At 46.0% G+C, this 14,509-nt stretch overlaps 1 protein-coding gene and 1 long non-coding RNA gene across 10 annotated transcripts in view; one reads left to right on the forward strand and one right to left on the reverse strand.

Annotated features, from left to right (window-relative positions):
• The window catches only part of Prune1 (prune exopolyphosphatase 1), a 25,084-nt gene continuing 10,575 nt past the window's right edge, over positions 1-14,509 (forward strand). Inside the window, exons 1-6 of one of the 9 annotated variants that reach the window (XM_021265913.2) lie at positions 1-156; positions 542-643; positions 735-851; positions 5,266-5,286; positions 7,643-7,735; positions 8,763-8,965. In XM_021265913.2, the coding sequence (XP_021121572.1) occupies positions 813-851; positions 5,266-5,286; positions 7,643-7,735; positions 8,763-8,965 (356 nt within the window). In that variant the 5' untranslated portion in view covers positions 1-156; positions 542-643; positions 735-812. Of the gene's footprint in view, positions 157-541; positions 852-5,265; positions 5,287-7,642; positions 7,736-8,762; positions 8,966-14,509 lie in introns of those variants that run through there. The other 8 variants (XM_021265915.2, XM_087212758.1, XM_021265914.2 and 5 more) reach the window with 8 other exon arrangements.
• LOC147827799 (uncharacterized) overlaps positions 6,816-14,509 on the reverse strand; it is a 20,534-nt gene continuing 12,840 nt past the window's right edge. The window contains exon 3 of the long non-coding RNA XR_015451854.1: positions 6,816-9,566. This is a non-coding gene — a long non-coding RNA (uncharacterized LOC147827799). The remainder of the gene's footprint in view (positions 9,567-14,509) is intronic.

Genomic DNA, 14,509 nt, shown 5'->3' on the forward strand with positions numbered 1-14,509 from the left:
GAACCTCCATTCTGAAGGGTCCTCCAAACTCTACCTACCCGGCTGCCGCAGGATGAGGCGTTAAGCAAGTCTGAAGACTGAAAGAGCAGTTGGAACAATTAGGAGAGGAGAGCACAAAATGCCAAGGTTACAGCAGTCCAAGAAAGCAATGAGAAGGTATCTGCTGAAGCTGTTAAAAAAAAATTTTTTTTAAAAAGCTACAGAATTAGAGGAAGAAACAGCAAGGGTTGGCAAGACTAGGTATTAAGAAGAGAGCTCAAAGATGATTTCAATGTTTTTCTTGTATGTACAACTACAAAAGTGGTAGCAATAGATCAGTTAGGTGAACAGAGAATTCTAAAAACGAAGAGGGAGAACTGTTTTGTCACGTTGTAAATGTAAAGTGACAACTGAATTTTTGGTGTCGTATATGTTAAGATGCTATACTTAGTGCAGTCTGAGAGGAAAATCAGAAGCCACAAAAATGGGTTAATTATGTGACACATATACATTTGTGTGTCAAATCCCTAAGGAAATTCTCCAATTGTTGCAATGATTTTAGAGCTCCTGGACTACACTTCCCAGCACGCCCTGCGCTCCTGTCACCTCCGGAACGACGTCCCAGGAGTCTGGGCGCAGAACTTCGCCTCCTCCACTGTTGGGGGTAACGTCGGGATGACGCACTTCCTCCCAGGGTGGGCGGCCGAATCGCCTTGTGGCAGGTTCGAGTCCCGCCTCCTGACTCCTGCTTCTAGACCCTGAGCTCTGGGCGGGGCGCATTCGCCCTAGAGCCTCTCCTCAGCGAGGGCCGACGGCATCCCTAGGACTTCACCATGGAGGACTACCTGCAGGGTTGTCGAGCTGCTCTGCAGGTAACGGATCCCTGTCTGTGACTGTAAGGAATGGAGCATGGATGGGGTCCGGGAAGGACGAAGATGGGATCTGGGAAAGCCGGACGGTCCGTGTGGAAGGGATCACCGAGTTGTGGGGAGGGCACGTGGGGTCTGATCAGGCTTGGGGCTTACGAGCGAGGAAATACTGCTCATTCTCCCTGCGTTAGGTTCCCCGCCTTCGAGATCCGCCCCAGAGCGGGGAGGAGGAGGCCCGGCTCTGGGTCCTGATGGGTCTGGGTCTCTGCGCGCTGTCGCCGGTACCCGCCGAGCCCACGAGCGCGCTCCTTCCTTCTCCCAGCCCGGAGCCCCTGGCCGCCGGGCGCACTTCTACCCTGACCGCGGTGTCTCTCTGGCGGCCGAACTCTTACATAGAAGAGGTAGTCACGGTGTTTTACTTTAAAGCTGTTTTTAAGCCAAACATGCAGAATACATCAGCCGTGTCTGTTGGCCCACAACCTGCATTCCTTTGCCCCCGGTTTCTCTCACACATAACAGAAAAATCCTCCCCTGTTTGGAAGGGATAAGCACAAAGTATGTTTGGAATCAAAGCCAGAAGCATGATTGAATGCTTTGGAGCTTATTTTGGGTGCTTTCTGAGGCAGTTGGCCTCACCCGGCCATGCTGACTGATCATTTAGCATTGGTCTGTTATCTGCAGTTAGCAGGGAAAAGCCAGTCAGAGAAGGCTCTGGGAGGTCGCTTGTCCCCTGATGTAACACTGCCCCTAGACTAGATTGTCTTCCTTTTAAGGTAACTTAAACGTGCCTGTAATCCCAGCACTCTGGGAGGCTGAGGCAGGAGGATTGCAAGTTCAGGCCCAGCCGAGGCAATTTAGTGAGTTAATGAGACCCTGTTCCCAAATAAAATAAAAATGACAGGCCGCTGAGGTGGCGCGTGCCTGTAGTCCCAGCACTAGCAAGTCTGAGTGAGGCTGGAGAATCACTGCAAGTTCGAGGCCAGCCTCCGCTACATAGTTCAAGGTCAGCCTGAACTGCATAGCAAGACCCTGTCTCAAAAAAAAAAAAAAGTGAAATAATAATGATAATAAAAGGGCAGGAGGCGTAGCTCAGTACAAAGGCTCTGGGCTTAATCCCCAGCACTGCAAATAAATAAATACATATGTAAAATATCTTAAGTGCTTACAGGTTACCCTACACAATAGATTCTGATTTTCCACGAATCCTAAAAAAATCACCTAATTTCTGAACCATACTCAGCTAATGGGATAAATGAATGTTCTCATACTGAGTTGAGATGAAGTTTAATTTTGACACCAATTACACCAAATTTTTTCTTGTGAAAAACAGATTTGGGGAAAGTTGCTTTAATGCATAAGACAACTTGCAACCAATTCTGGCTTACCTTTGATTGCATCACAGGGACCTCATTGGAGGACTAAAGTAGAATTTTTGTGGTATCATTCTCAGCACTAGAGTTGGATTTTTCACTCCCACCCCCATAATCCAAATGAGCAGTCTCTGTGAAGGGTAGACCTGAAACCTCACCAAAACCCAAAACCCCTCTCTTTGGCTGATCAACTCCAGCATCTGCTGCTCTCCACTGTGCCTCACCCACCTCGTAACATCTCTGCAACATTATGAAGCTGGAAAAGACTTCATTTTTCTAGTGTTTTGCTGGTATCCTGGCTTTTCTCTTTGGTTTCATCCCCCAAAGAGCAAGATCTAGATCCTCTTCCAAACCTGCACACTTATAAAGGTGACATTGTCCCTTAAAACACTCATCATCACATGGTCTCATCAGGGTTTGGTGAAAGGAGCAAATTAGACTATAAAGAATATCAAGTGAACAGGTATCAGCACATAGTGGTGGACAGACGCCAATGGTTTAGATTGTTTTGTTTTGTTTTGTTTTTTTGAGACAGGGTCTCATTATGCAGTTCAGGCTGGTCTTGAACTCACTGTGTAGCCCAGGTTGGCTTCCCAACTCACAGCAATCCTCCTGCCTCAGCCTCCTGAGTGCTGGGATTACAGGCATGCACCACTATGCCCAGCTCTAAATTGCTTTTAATTACAGGAAAGAATACACATAAACCAGGCATGATAGCGTACATTTCAAATCCCAGCTGTCTGGGAGGCTGAGCAGGAGGATTTCAAATTGGAGCATAACCAGGACAACTTAGTGAGACCTGGTTTCAAAAACATAAAAAAAGACTGGGGATGTAGCTTAGTGCAGAGACCCTGAGTTCAATCCCCAGTACCCCCACCCCTAAAAGTTTTAAAAGATATTAAATCAGAAAGATCAAAAAGCCTTTTTCTTCATTCCCCAGTGGCCACCCTGTTATGTTTGTGTAAAGAGAGACATGCTTCAAAGACACCATGAAGTTCACGTGTTTCTATTAAATGATAGTTTATCTGTACATTTCTTAGGGAATTGTGAATGCTTGGCTTCTGTACAGGACAGAGACAGCTAATAATCTCACCAAGTCTCCTGTTGGTACCACATTTTCATTCTGTGCTTTCAGAGAAACTCTATAGCCTCCACCACAGTGACAGTAAGATGCTCCATTTAGAAGGAGCCCTGTCTTGGGCCAGGGATTTAGCTCAGTGGTTCTGGCTCCTGTCTACTTAAGTATCCTATTAAGATTGACTCATCTTTGACTTCTAGAAGAGCGCAATCTTCAGGGTGGGGCTACATTCAAGTTCAGGTATTCATACAGGGACAAAGTCCCCAGCAGTCTTTGTTTTTGTTTTCCTTTTTGAGACTGGGTCTCCCTGTATAGTTCAGGCTGGCCTTGAACTCTGTGGAGCCCAGGCTAGTTGGCAGTCCAGCCTCAGCCCCCTGAGCGCTGGGATCACAAGCTTGCGTGTGGCACCACACCGCCCCCAGCAATCTTTGAATGCTCAATTGTGTACACTTCTCAGGCAGGAGGTAGAAGTCCTGAGTGGCTGGCTGTCCACAGAAATTTGTAGTCCTGCCCCACCTGGTGTGCTGGGTTCAAGGCCAGCCTCAACTATGTGACGAGACCCTGTCTCAGAAAAAAAAGTGTAGTCCTAACTGGATGTGGTGCCACATGGCAGTGATCCATAAAAAGGGTGTAGCTCAGTGGTAAAGCACTTGCCTAGTAAACATGCATTCAATCCCTGTACCTAAAAAAAAACGCAGCCCTGGCAGAGGAGTTTGTCTTTGGCTGTTTGTCCTCCCCAGTAAGTGTTTTGCTAAGTAGTTATCAGACCATACTCAGCTTCAGAAGCGAAATGAGTTACTTTCCCAACCTCAAATTCCTTTCCTGCCGCACACTGAGGCCACAAAGAAAAGAGCAGGATGATAGAAAAACTTAATATTTACTTGTGGCTCTCAGACTGTCTCTTCCCTTGGCAGCTCAGGTTTCCTCGTGCTGCTAAGTACAGCTGTATTTGCCCTGCGCCCTTCCCCTGAGGGTAGAAAACAGGTTGCGGAGCTTGAGAGCCTGAGTGTGACCCTCTTCCCAAATGAGCGATGGCCACCCACACACGCAGTGTGCCGAGCAGTCCGTTACCCCAGCACGATCTTTAAGGGCACCTCTGTCCTTTCCCAAAAGTCTTCTGGTTTGAACCACAAAGGATAGAGCCACCCGACTGGATCGATGTTAAGGATTTGGGCTGCACAGCTGTGACCAGATAGTGACGCCCTGTAGGCTAGAGGTTAAATTCCATCCCACAGCCACAAGTGCTGGGCCTGGGGTAGTGGAAGACTGCTTGGCCTGGGTAGTGAGGAAGGCTTCCCTGGGAGAAGGGCTGGGGGTACGGGGGGAAGGGAAAGGAGACGGGAGGTGGCTTCTTCACTGTTTACAGAGCAGCCACTGAGCTGGTGTCTCATTTGATCCACATAACACCTTGATTGTCGGGTGTGATGGCGCATGCCTTAGTTTGAGCACTCAGGAGGCTGAGACAAGAGGATCACTGTGAGCGAGGCAGGCCTGAACTGCATAGGGAGACCGGCTCAAAAGAAACTTCATGACCTTGGTTATAGTATTTGTCTCATTTTTTATATCAGAAAATGAGGCTCTGATGGGCCGGGGATTTAGCTCAGTGGTTCCACTGCCTGCCTCGAAAGCTGAGGACCTGGGTTCGATCCCCAGTACCAAAAAGAAAAAAAAAAAGAAAATGAGGCTTTGAGAAGCCAAAGTCCCACAGCAAATAAGAGGCAGAGCTGGATTCAGTCCCATTCTGTGATCTTTTCAAGTGGCAGTTCTGCTGCTTTCCAAAAGAACAACACATAGTGCAGAGGGTGGGAATGTCCTCAATCATGATTTGGGGTGCAAACAACCCAGACGGTAATGGTGGGTGCTGATGGTGGGAGGGGCCGGATGTGCTACCCTTCCTAGCCCCAGGTCCGAGTGTGCTGAAGTCCCAGAGTCTTGTACTTCTTTCTGTTCTTTCCTTTGGTTCCTGCAGGAGCACAGCCGAGCACAAGAGGTTGGTTATTTCCCTGGCTCTGGAGCTCTTTCTCCTCACTCAGCGGTGAGGTTGTATTTGGTCCCTGCCTTCTGCTTTGCTTTGTGATCCTTCCGTGCTGCGATCCAACCAGTCTTGATTCAGGCGAAGCGCTGCTGTAGCTGAGTTGGAGGAAGAGTTCTCCGCCGGCTTCCTGGACCCCATTCGGCCTTTTTCTGTCCCGCTGACCTCTTTTCCTCCAGTCAGGCCCATGTGACCTCTCATGTTTGTGTGGTTCCCTTTCCTGAGCACACAGGCCCCTCAGTGCTTCAGTGGACAAGTGCTCTCTGGAGCCACTTAGCTGGAGTGTTCAGCTCTCACTCTACACCACAGCTATCTGGGCAGCCTTGATCTCCAGGAAACAGAGGCCTTATCCTATAGCAGGACGGGAATTGCAGTCAGGGGTGCCCACAGGACAGGGACAGTCCTGGAGACACAATGCTCTCTTTGTTTTAGAAAAGAGTTTAATGTGGAGAAAGATTTGCTGGCCAGACGTGATGGCACACACCCGTAATCCCAGCACTCAGGAAGCTGAGACAGGAGGATCACTGTGAGTTGAAGGCCAGCCTGGGCTCCATTGTGAGTTCAAGGCCAGCCTGGACTATACAGAGAGGCATTGCCTCAAAAGAAAAAAGGGCCAGGGATTTACCTCAGTGGTTCCACTGCCTGCCTCACAAGCGCAAGGTCCAGAGTTCGATCCCCAGTACCAAAAGAAAAAAAGACTTGCTGTTCCCTCTCTTTGCATATATATATATATATAGATATATCTATATATATCTATATATATATTTTTTTTCCCCCCAGTTGTGACAAAAGAATTGTGTACAGCCATGGGGTGCAGTGAACATTCCAATACATGTAGACAGCGCATAATGACTGCATTGGTAATTGGTATATTTGCCACTCAGATATTTATCCCCTTTTTTTTCCTTTGGTGCTAGGAAAGTGCACACTCTACCACTGAGCCGAACTCCCAGCCTGTTATCTCTCTGTGTTGAAAACATTGAAAATCCTCTCTACAGGCTATTTTGAAATATTTTCATTTTTGTCAGCAGTAGTTATGCCACTCCTCCTATATAACTGCACCCCGTGTGTTAACTGTCCTCTAGCTTTGCTTTCTCCCCCGCTCTCTGCCTAGGACCTGGTAATCACTCTTCTAGTCTCTACTTTTTTGAGATCAACTTTTTAGCTTCCATAGAGAACACATGGTGTTTGGCTTTCTGTTCCTGTCTGATTTCATAAAACATAATATGCTTCCGTTCCACTCATATTGCTACTGGTGGCACTTTTTTCTTTTTTTGAGACACAGTCTGGCTATGTAGTTCAAGCTGGCCTTTGAACTCACTATGTAGCCCAGGCTGGCCTCGAAGTGCTGGTGATCCTCCTGCCTCAGCCTCCCAAGGACTAGGATTACAGGCATGTGCTATCACACCTGGCAAATAATTAGTTGGGATTTTTTTTCATAAAGATTGGTTAGTGGATGCAAAAATACTAGAGCAATGCCTGGCACACTTGATACATGTTTTATTTATTTATTTATTTAAAACTCTTGACAGCTAGGGAGATGCAAGAGACCAGGATTAATAATAGGATCTAGGGCCGGGGATTTAGCTCAGTGGTTTCGCCACCTGCTGCGCAAGTGCAAGGACCCGAGTTCGATCCCCAGAACCAAAAAATATATATAAAAAAAATAATAGGATCTATCGCTCCCTCAGCATTCTTATCAGCAGCTGGACTTTTCAAAGCTTTAAGAATAAAATTTCCAGGGGTGGCAACTTGTTTAATGAGTCTGCCTCTTGGACAGTGAGAGCTGTTGGCTATGTGTAGCTCTCGCTGGGGCTTCTCAGGGGTTGCAGAATTCCCTGGACAAGTGGATAAGGGACTGGAACTTACTTTTACTTTTATTTCCAGAACCTCCTCACCTATTTTCATGATTTAGAAGTGTAAGAATTATTTTCCCTATTTTGAAAGTGGGGGCAAGCAGAGATCTAGTTATATCCACTGCGGAAATGTTCTACTTTTGACTAATTTGAGTGCCCAAGAGGCGTAAGAAATCAGAGAATTCTCTACCCCTGTTCTTCTGAAAGGTAACATTTAAGGAGACAATTGAGTAGCAAGAAAAGAGCACTTTCCACCAACTGGGTGTGTGTGGAACCCTTGAGGCTTAGCTACGCCCTTGGGCCCTTCCGGCTCAGAGCCCACCTGTGCAGTGAGGGCCAGCAGGCCGCTGACCCAGCTGCTCCAGAGGCTGGGGAGAGGATGCGAGAAGCCCCTGAGGGTGGAAGATAGACGGAAATGGACAGAGAGGCTCCTGTCACTTCCGCTGTGTCCTCTCCAGGAGTCCCGGCCTCTGCATGTGGTGCTAGGAAATGAAGCCTGTGACTTGGACTCCATGGTATCTGCTCTCGCCTTGGCTTTTTACCTGACAAAGGTGAGTACCTAGAATGAAAAGATTTGGATTCAAGATCCTGGTGTGCCATTTACCAGCACTTAGCCGAGGGTAAGTTAAATCCCTTACCTTTGCTGAGTCTTTTTTTTTTTTTTTTTGCTGAGTCTTGGGTCACATCCGAAATAACGTTTCAGTGTTGCTGTGAGGAACACATGAGGAAATCTGTTGTGAGGGACTCATAAACCATGAAGCAATCTGCAAACAGTATATTTGTGGGTTCCTTCTGGTGTTAGTGAGCTCATCCAGGTTGACTGTTAAGGACCATTATAATCTGTGCAGCATTGCATGGAAAAGCAGGACTTCCTCGTGGTTACCTTGTTGACCTTCCTGTCACTGCCAGGGAGGGGAGGGCAAGAGTCATCCTTTTGGGCCTGGGGGTGCAGCTCAGAGGTAGAGCATGTGCTTAGCATGTGCAGATTCTTGGGTCCAAAGCCCAGAACCCCTCCAAAAAATTATCCTCCATTTATTTCTCCCTCTGTCTTTCTCTCTAATATCAGACAAGTAATGTGCCAAAGTTCCTCCATGTAACTGAAGGATCATCATCTATTTATTTTTAGTTAGGATTTTTTTTTTTTTTTGGTACTGGAGATCGAACTCGGGTCCTTGTGGTTTTGAGGCAGGCGGCAGAACTACTGAGCTAATTCCCCGGCCCTCATCTATTTATTTATTTATTTATTTATTTATTGGTACTGGGGATCGAACTCGGGTCCTTGCGCTTGCACAGCAGGCGGTGAAACCACTGAGCTAAATCCCTGGCCCAGTCATCTATTTATTTTTATAGCCTAGGTAGTTGTGGCTTTGAGGAACGTGGTAACTTAGCCAAGATCACGTCTCCATTGGTCCCAATACCCTTGTTACTTTTATTTTTTTTGGTGTCAGCATGGAACCCTGGGCCTCATGGATTCTGAGTGTGTGCTCTACCACTGCTGAGCTACACTTCCAGCCCAGCCTTGTGACTGTTTCCTGCCTTCCAAAACTTTGAGATACCCCTTTTCACTCTCTCGTCCAGACAACTGAAGCTGAAGAAGTCTTTATACCAGTTTTAAATATAAAACGTTCTGAGCTACCTCTGCGAGGTGACAACGTCTTCTTCCTTCAGAAGGTTCATATACCAGAGACCCTGTTGATTTTCCGAGATGAGATTGACCTCCACGTGCTGCACCAGGCTGGCCTGCTTACCCTCATTCTTGTCGACCATCATGTCCTACCCAGGTAAGTAGAGAGAATTTAAACTGATGTGGACACACCAGATCAAAATTACTGAAATATAAGCAAAGAGGGAAGAAGCCAGGTGTGGTGGTGCACACCTATAATCCCAGCACTTGGGAGGCAGGAGGATCACCTCGAGTTCAAGACCAGACTAAACTGCATAGCAAGACCCTGTCTCAGAAAAAAAAGAAAAAAAAAATTGAGCAAATGTTATCAGTTCTCCAGTTATATGTATGTGTTGATGACATAAAGATATATACTATCAGGGCGGGGATTTAGCTCAGTGGTTCTGCCACCTCGAACAGAAGGTCCTGAGTTCGATCCCCAGTACCAAAAAAAAAATACATATATATATATATTTATATTTATACATATACTACCATAAAATGAAATAGAAATATAGTGAGTTAAAACTGAAAAAGAATAACTCAAAAATTGCCTGGGAGTGGTGATGCGTACCTGTGATCCCAGCACCCAAGAGTCTGAGACACTCTTGCAGTGTATGCCGCCGAGGAACCATCGTTAGTCTCTCTTCTGACTGCCATCATGGCTGAGTCTCCTCAGGGCCCGAACAGCTTCAGAAGCTCTTCATTGGAGGGCTGAGCTTTGAAACGACAGATGAGGGTCTGAGAAGCCATTGTGGGCAGTGGGGAATGCTCACAGACTGTGTGGCGACGAGAGACCCAAACATCAAGCACTCCAGGGGCTCAGGGTTTGTCACTTCACCACTGGAAGAGGTGGATGCCGCCATGAACACAAGGCCACACAAAGTAGATGGAAGAGTTGTGGAATCAACAGAGCTGTCTCGAGAGAGATTCTCAAAGACTGGGTGCCCACTTTACTGTGAGGAAGATCTTTATTGGTGGCATAAAGAAGATACTGAAAGGGGGCCGGGGATTTAGCTCTGGGCCCCAGGAAAGGGCTTGGACTGATAGAAATGTGGCCCCTTGCCTTCCTCACGGTGGAACTAATGATGGACCAACCCCCAGGGAGTCTCCCCAGCTGGCTTCCACTCTGGACTGGTTCACATCACTGACCACAGAGGAACCATGTTTTCTTCATGTTCAGACATAAACCTAGCGTCTAATGGAAGAAAAGTGAGGGGAAATTCAATGATGATTTATTAAAGACAATTTCTATCACACCCTCCTTTATGACGAGTGACATTTTAGATGTTAAAAACTTTACCATGCCTTTTTTTTTTTTTGGCCTAACATTGAGACCTTAAACCTGAGGCTCCTGTGCCTGATGGAATTCTTGTAACATACACTTGTGTATCATATAAAGATACCACTCTGTTGCTCTTATGTATTCTTACTCTAGTTGTTTATTAAGAATGACAAGCACATCTTCACACAAGGTCCTGAGTTCGATCCCCGATACCCAAAAAAACAAAAAAACCCTAAAAAATAAAGAAGATACTGAAGAACATCACCTCCGAGATTATTTTGAACAGTGTAGAAAAATTGAAGTGATTGAAATCATGACTGTCTGAGGCAGTGGGAAGATGAGGGGCTTTGCTTTTATAAACTTTGATGACCATGATTCAGTGGAGAACACTGTCATTCTGAAATCCCATACTGTGAATGGCCACAACTGACGTGAGGAAAGCCCTGTCAAAACAGGAGATGGCCAGGGCTTCATCTAGCCAAGGAGGTCAAAGTGGTTCTGGAAATTTTGGTGGTGGCTGTGGAGGTGGTTTTGGTGGCAGTGACAGTTTCGGTTGTAGAGGAAGCCAGTGGTCAAGGTGGCTTTGGTGGCAGCCGTGGTAGAGGTGGCTATGGTGGCAGTGGGGGTGGCTACAATGGATTTGGAAATGATGGAAGCACTTTTAGAGGTGCTAAAGGCTACAATGATTTTGGCAATTAGAATAATCAATCTTCAAAGTTTTGACCGATGAAGGGAGGCAACTTTGGAGGCAGAAGCTCTGGGCCCTGTGGTGGAGGAGGCCAATATTTGCCAGACCATGAAATCAAGGTGGCTGTGGCAGTTCCAGCAGCACCAGTAGCTATGGCGGTGGCAGAAAGTTTTAATACTGCCAGGAAACAAAGTTAGCAGGAGAGGAGAGCCAGAGAAGTGACAGGGAAGCTACAGGTTACAACAGACTTGTGAACTCAGCCAAGCACAGGGGTGGCAGGGCCTAGCTGCTGCAAAGAAGACATGTTTTAGACAATACTCATGTGTATGGGCCAAAAAACTCGAGAACTGTATGTGTGACTGACTGTATAACAGGTTATTTTAGTTTCTGTTCTGTGGAAAGTGTAAAGCATTCCAACAAAGGCTTTAATGTAGACCTTTTATTTGCTCCCATGCGGTTGATTGCTAAATGTAATAATCTGATCATAACATTGAATAAATGTGTCTTTTTGAAAAAAAAAAAAAAAAGGCTGAGACAGTAGGATCATAGTGAATTCAAGGCTGGCCTGAACTACATAGTGAGAGCCTGTCTTCAAAAACAAAAAAAACAACAAAAAAAAATTCAAATCTGCCTTTGATTCATTTATCGTTAAGATTTTTTATGGCCAGGCATGGTAGAAGATGTCTGTAATTCCAGTGGGAGGCTGAGGCAGGAGGATCGAAAATTCAAGGCCAACCTGGGCTGCATATATATATATATATATATATATATATATATATTTATTTATTTATTTTTTTTTTGGTACTGGGGATCGAACTCGGATCCTTGCGCTTGCACAGCAGGCAGCGAAACCACTGAGCTAAATCCCCGGCAGCATATATACATACGTGTGTATATATATATATATATACACATATACATATACATATATATATACATATATATATATATATATATATTTTTTTTTTTTTTTTTTTTTTTTTTTTGGTACCAGAGATCAAACAAACTCAGGTCCTTGTACTTGTGAGGCAGGTGCTAGAACCACTGAACTAAATCCCCAGCCCTATATATATATATTTTTGGTACCGGGGATTGAATTTAGGACCTTGTGCTTTCGAGGCAGGTACGGTGCCACTGAGCTACATCCCCAGCCCAAACCTGGGCTATATATTGAGACCCTGTCTCAAGAAAACAAAACAAAAAGATTTTTGTGGTGGAGTTGTTATAATAGAAACTTTGTAAAATTGGTTGCAACTCTTTTTAATTTTGTTTTTAATGGGGTCTCATTATGTAGTTTAGGCTAGTCTTGAACTCACAACATAGCCCAGGCTGGTGTTGAACTTGCAGCATTCCTCCTGTCTCAGCCTCCCAAATGCTGGGATTATAGGGGTGTGCCAGCACGATGACTCATACCTGGCTATTTTTTTTTTTTTTTTTGGTACTGGGGATCGAACTCGGGTCCTTGTGCTTGCAAGGCAGGCGGCAAACCTGGCTATTTTTAAAAAGCTAGCAAAGGTATTTTCTACATAGACTCTTAGTGATTTTGGAATGTGTTATAGTGGAGTCTATAAATACCTCATTTGTGTCTAGGGAGTGTACCACCATGCCTGGCTTGTTCATGCCTAACAAATATGTGTAACTATAATAATTCCACCCCTAATTTATGACTAGGAAAAACCCTGCCCAAAAAAGCAACATGAGGATGAGTCTTGTCTAAGTCTGTCTGGCTCCTGCTAATCTTTTTTCTTTTTTGTTTTTAGTACCAGGGATCGAACTTGGGTCCTTGCGGTTGCGGGGCAGGTGGCAGAACCACTGAGCTAAATCCCCGGCCCTCTTTTTTGTATTAGAGAGGAAGCCCAGGCTTCAGACATGCTGGGCAAGCACCTTACTCAGCTAAGCTATATCCCCAGCTTGTGTGTGTGTGTTTTTGTTTTTGTTTTTGTTTTTGTTTTTTTTGTGGTACCAGGGATCCAACCTGGGTCCTTGCACTTGCGAGGCAGGTGGTGGAACCACTGAGCTGAATCCCCGGCCCTCCAGCTTGTTTTTAAATTTCTGTTTTGAGAAAGAATTTTTATCTAATTGCCCGGTCTGACCTCAAACTTTTTTTGTTTTGTTTTTTGCTTTTTTTGATGACAGGGTCTCATTATATAGCCCATGCTAACCTTGAACTTGGAGTGATCCTCCTGCCTCAGCCTCCTGAGTGCTGGGATTATAGGTGTGTGCCACCACACCCAGCATGGCCTCAAATTTGTGATCCTCATCCTCACCTAGCTGGGGTTATGGCCTGTGCCACCATGCTTGGGCCTGGTTCTGCTGCTAATTTTAAAATGTATATTATTTTTCCTTGAGCACACTGTAGTTATACCAGGAAATGACAGAAGGTAGCCGAAGAGCATTCATGCATGTTCACTCACTCATCAATGAAATTTTATTTGGAGGATAAAAGTGAGATAGTCCCTATTCTCACGAAGCTGTCTGCCAAGAAGAGGGAACGAGGCAAACTGGTCATGGTCTTGGGGGCTGGGGGCACCTGCCAGCTGTCACTGCAGGGACATAGGGCCACAGAATGGCTCGTTACACACCACCGATGGAGATTTAGGGCATCTGAAAATGTTTAATAGCAGTTGACCCTGGAATTTCAGTCTCAGAAGAGGAGTAGGTATTTGCTCCCTGAGAAGGAAGGGAAGGTGATTAGGAAAGGCATTCTAGGCAGAGGGAATAATTAGCAGAAGCAAAGCCACACCGGCATGAAACAGCCTGGTAAGTTAGGAGAAGTGGAATTTGTTTTGCGCAGCTGGAGCATAAAGTCTGTGGGAAAGTGGGACATGGAGGCTGGGCATGGTGGCCCACACCTGTAATCCCCACACTTGGGCAGCTGAGACAGGCAGATCATGAGTTTGAGTCCAGCCTGGGCTACACAGTGGGTTCCAGGACAGCCTGGATTACATCCCTATAGTACCAGCACTCTGGGAAGCCAAGGCAGAAAGATTTCAAGTTCTACCCCACTTAGCTTTAAAAAAATTTTTTTTTCTTAAAGGGGTAGGGATGTAGCTCAAGCGTAAAGGCCCTGGGTTCAATCCCTAATACTGCCAAAAAAAAAAAAAAAAACAAAAACTAGAGGGATAGGCAGGGCCAGATCGTGGAGTCCTCGTGGGCCTTCTAAAGAGACTGGACTTTAGGGGAGGTGGAGGGGAACTTGGCATCATTTTATTCCAGGTCCTCAGGTTGCTTTCTCTGTGAAGAAGGGCTGAGGAGGTCCTGGTTAGAAGAGGTGATTGGTTAAGAGGCTGCTGAAGGATGGAGAGGTTTGTTGAGAGTCCAGCGTGGTTGAGGGGTCTAGAGGGCCTAGCACAAGGCAGTCGTGCAGGGCTGGAAAAGAAGGATGCAGAGTAGAAGCCCTGGGACCTGGTGAGCTGCATGGAATTTGAGTATTGGGTGGGTTGAGTGAACAAGAGAGGTTTGTGGCTGTTGTTTTTGTGGTTAGATGAATCCCGGGTCTTTGCACTAAGTGACATCCCCAGCCTTTTCTTGTCTTTCTTTTGGATGTGAGGGTGATCTGGCTGGGATGTCTGTCACCCCACTGATCACCAATTGCCTTGGCCGACAGGGCTGGCTGGACAGTGTCCCCTTCCTTTCTCTGTGCTCCATATGAGCACTGCACTTGGTAAAAGAGGATGACCACCAAGATA

Source organism: Heterocephalus glaber, unplaced genomic scaffold, assembly GCF_053883595.1.
Source record: "Heterocephalus glaber isolate CG9 unplaced genomic scaffold, H.glaber_assembly_v1.0 deba00001442, whole genome shotgun sequence".
Lineage (NCBI taxonomy): Eukaryota > Metazoa > Chordata > Mammalia > Rodentia > Bathyergidae > Heterocephalus > Heterocephalus glaber.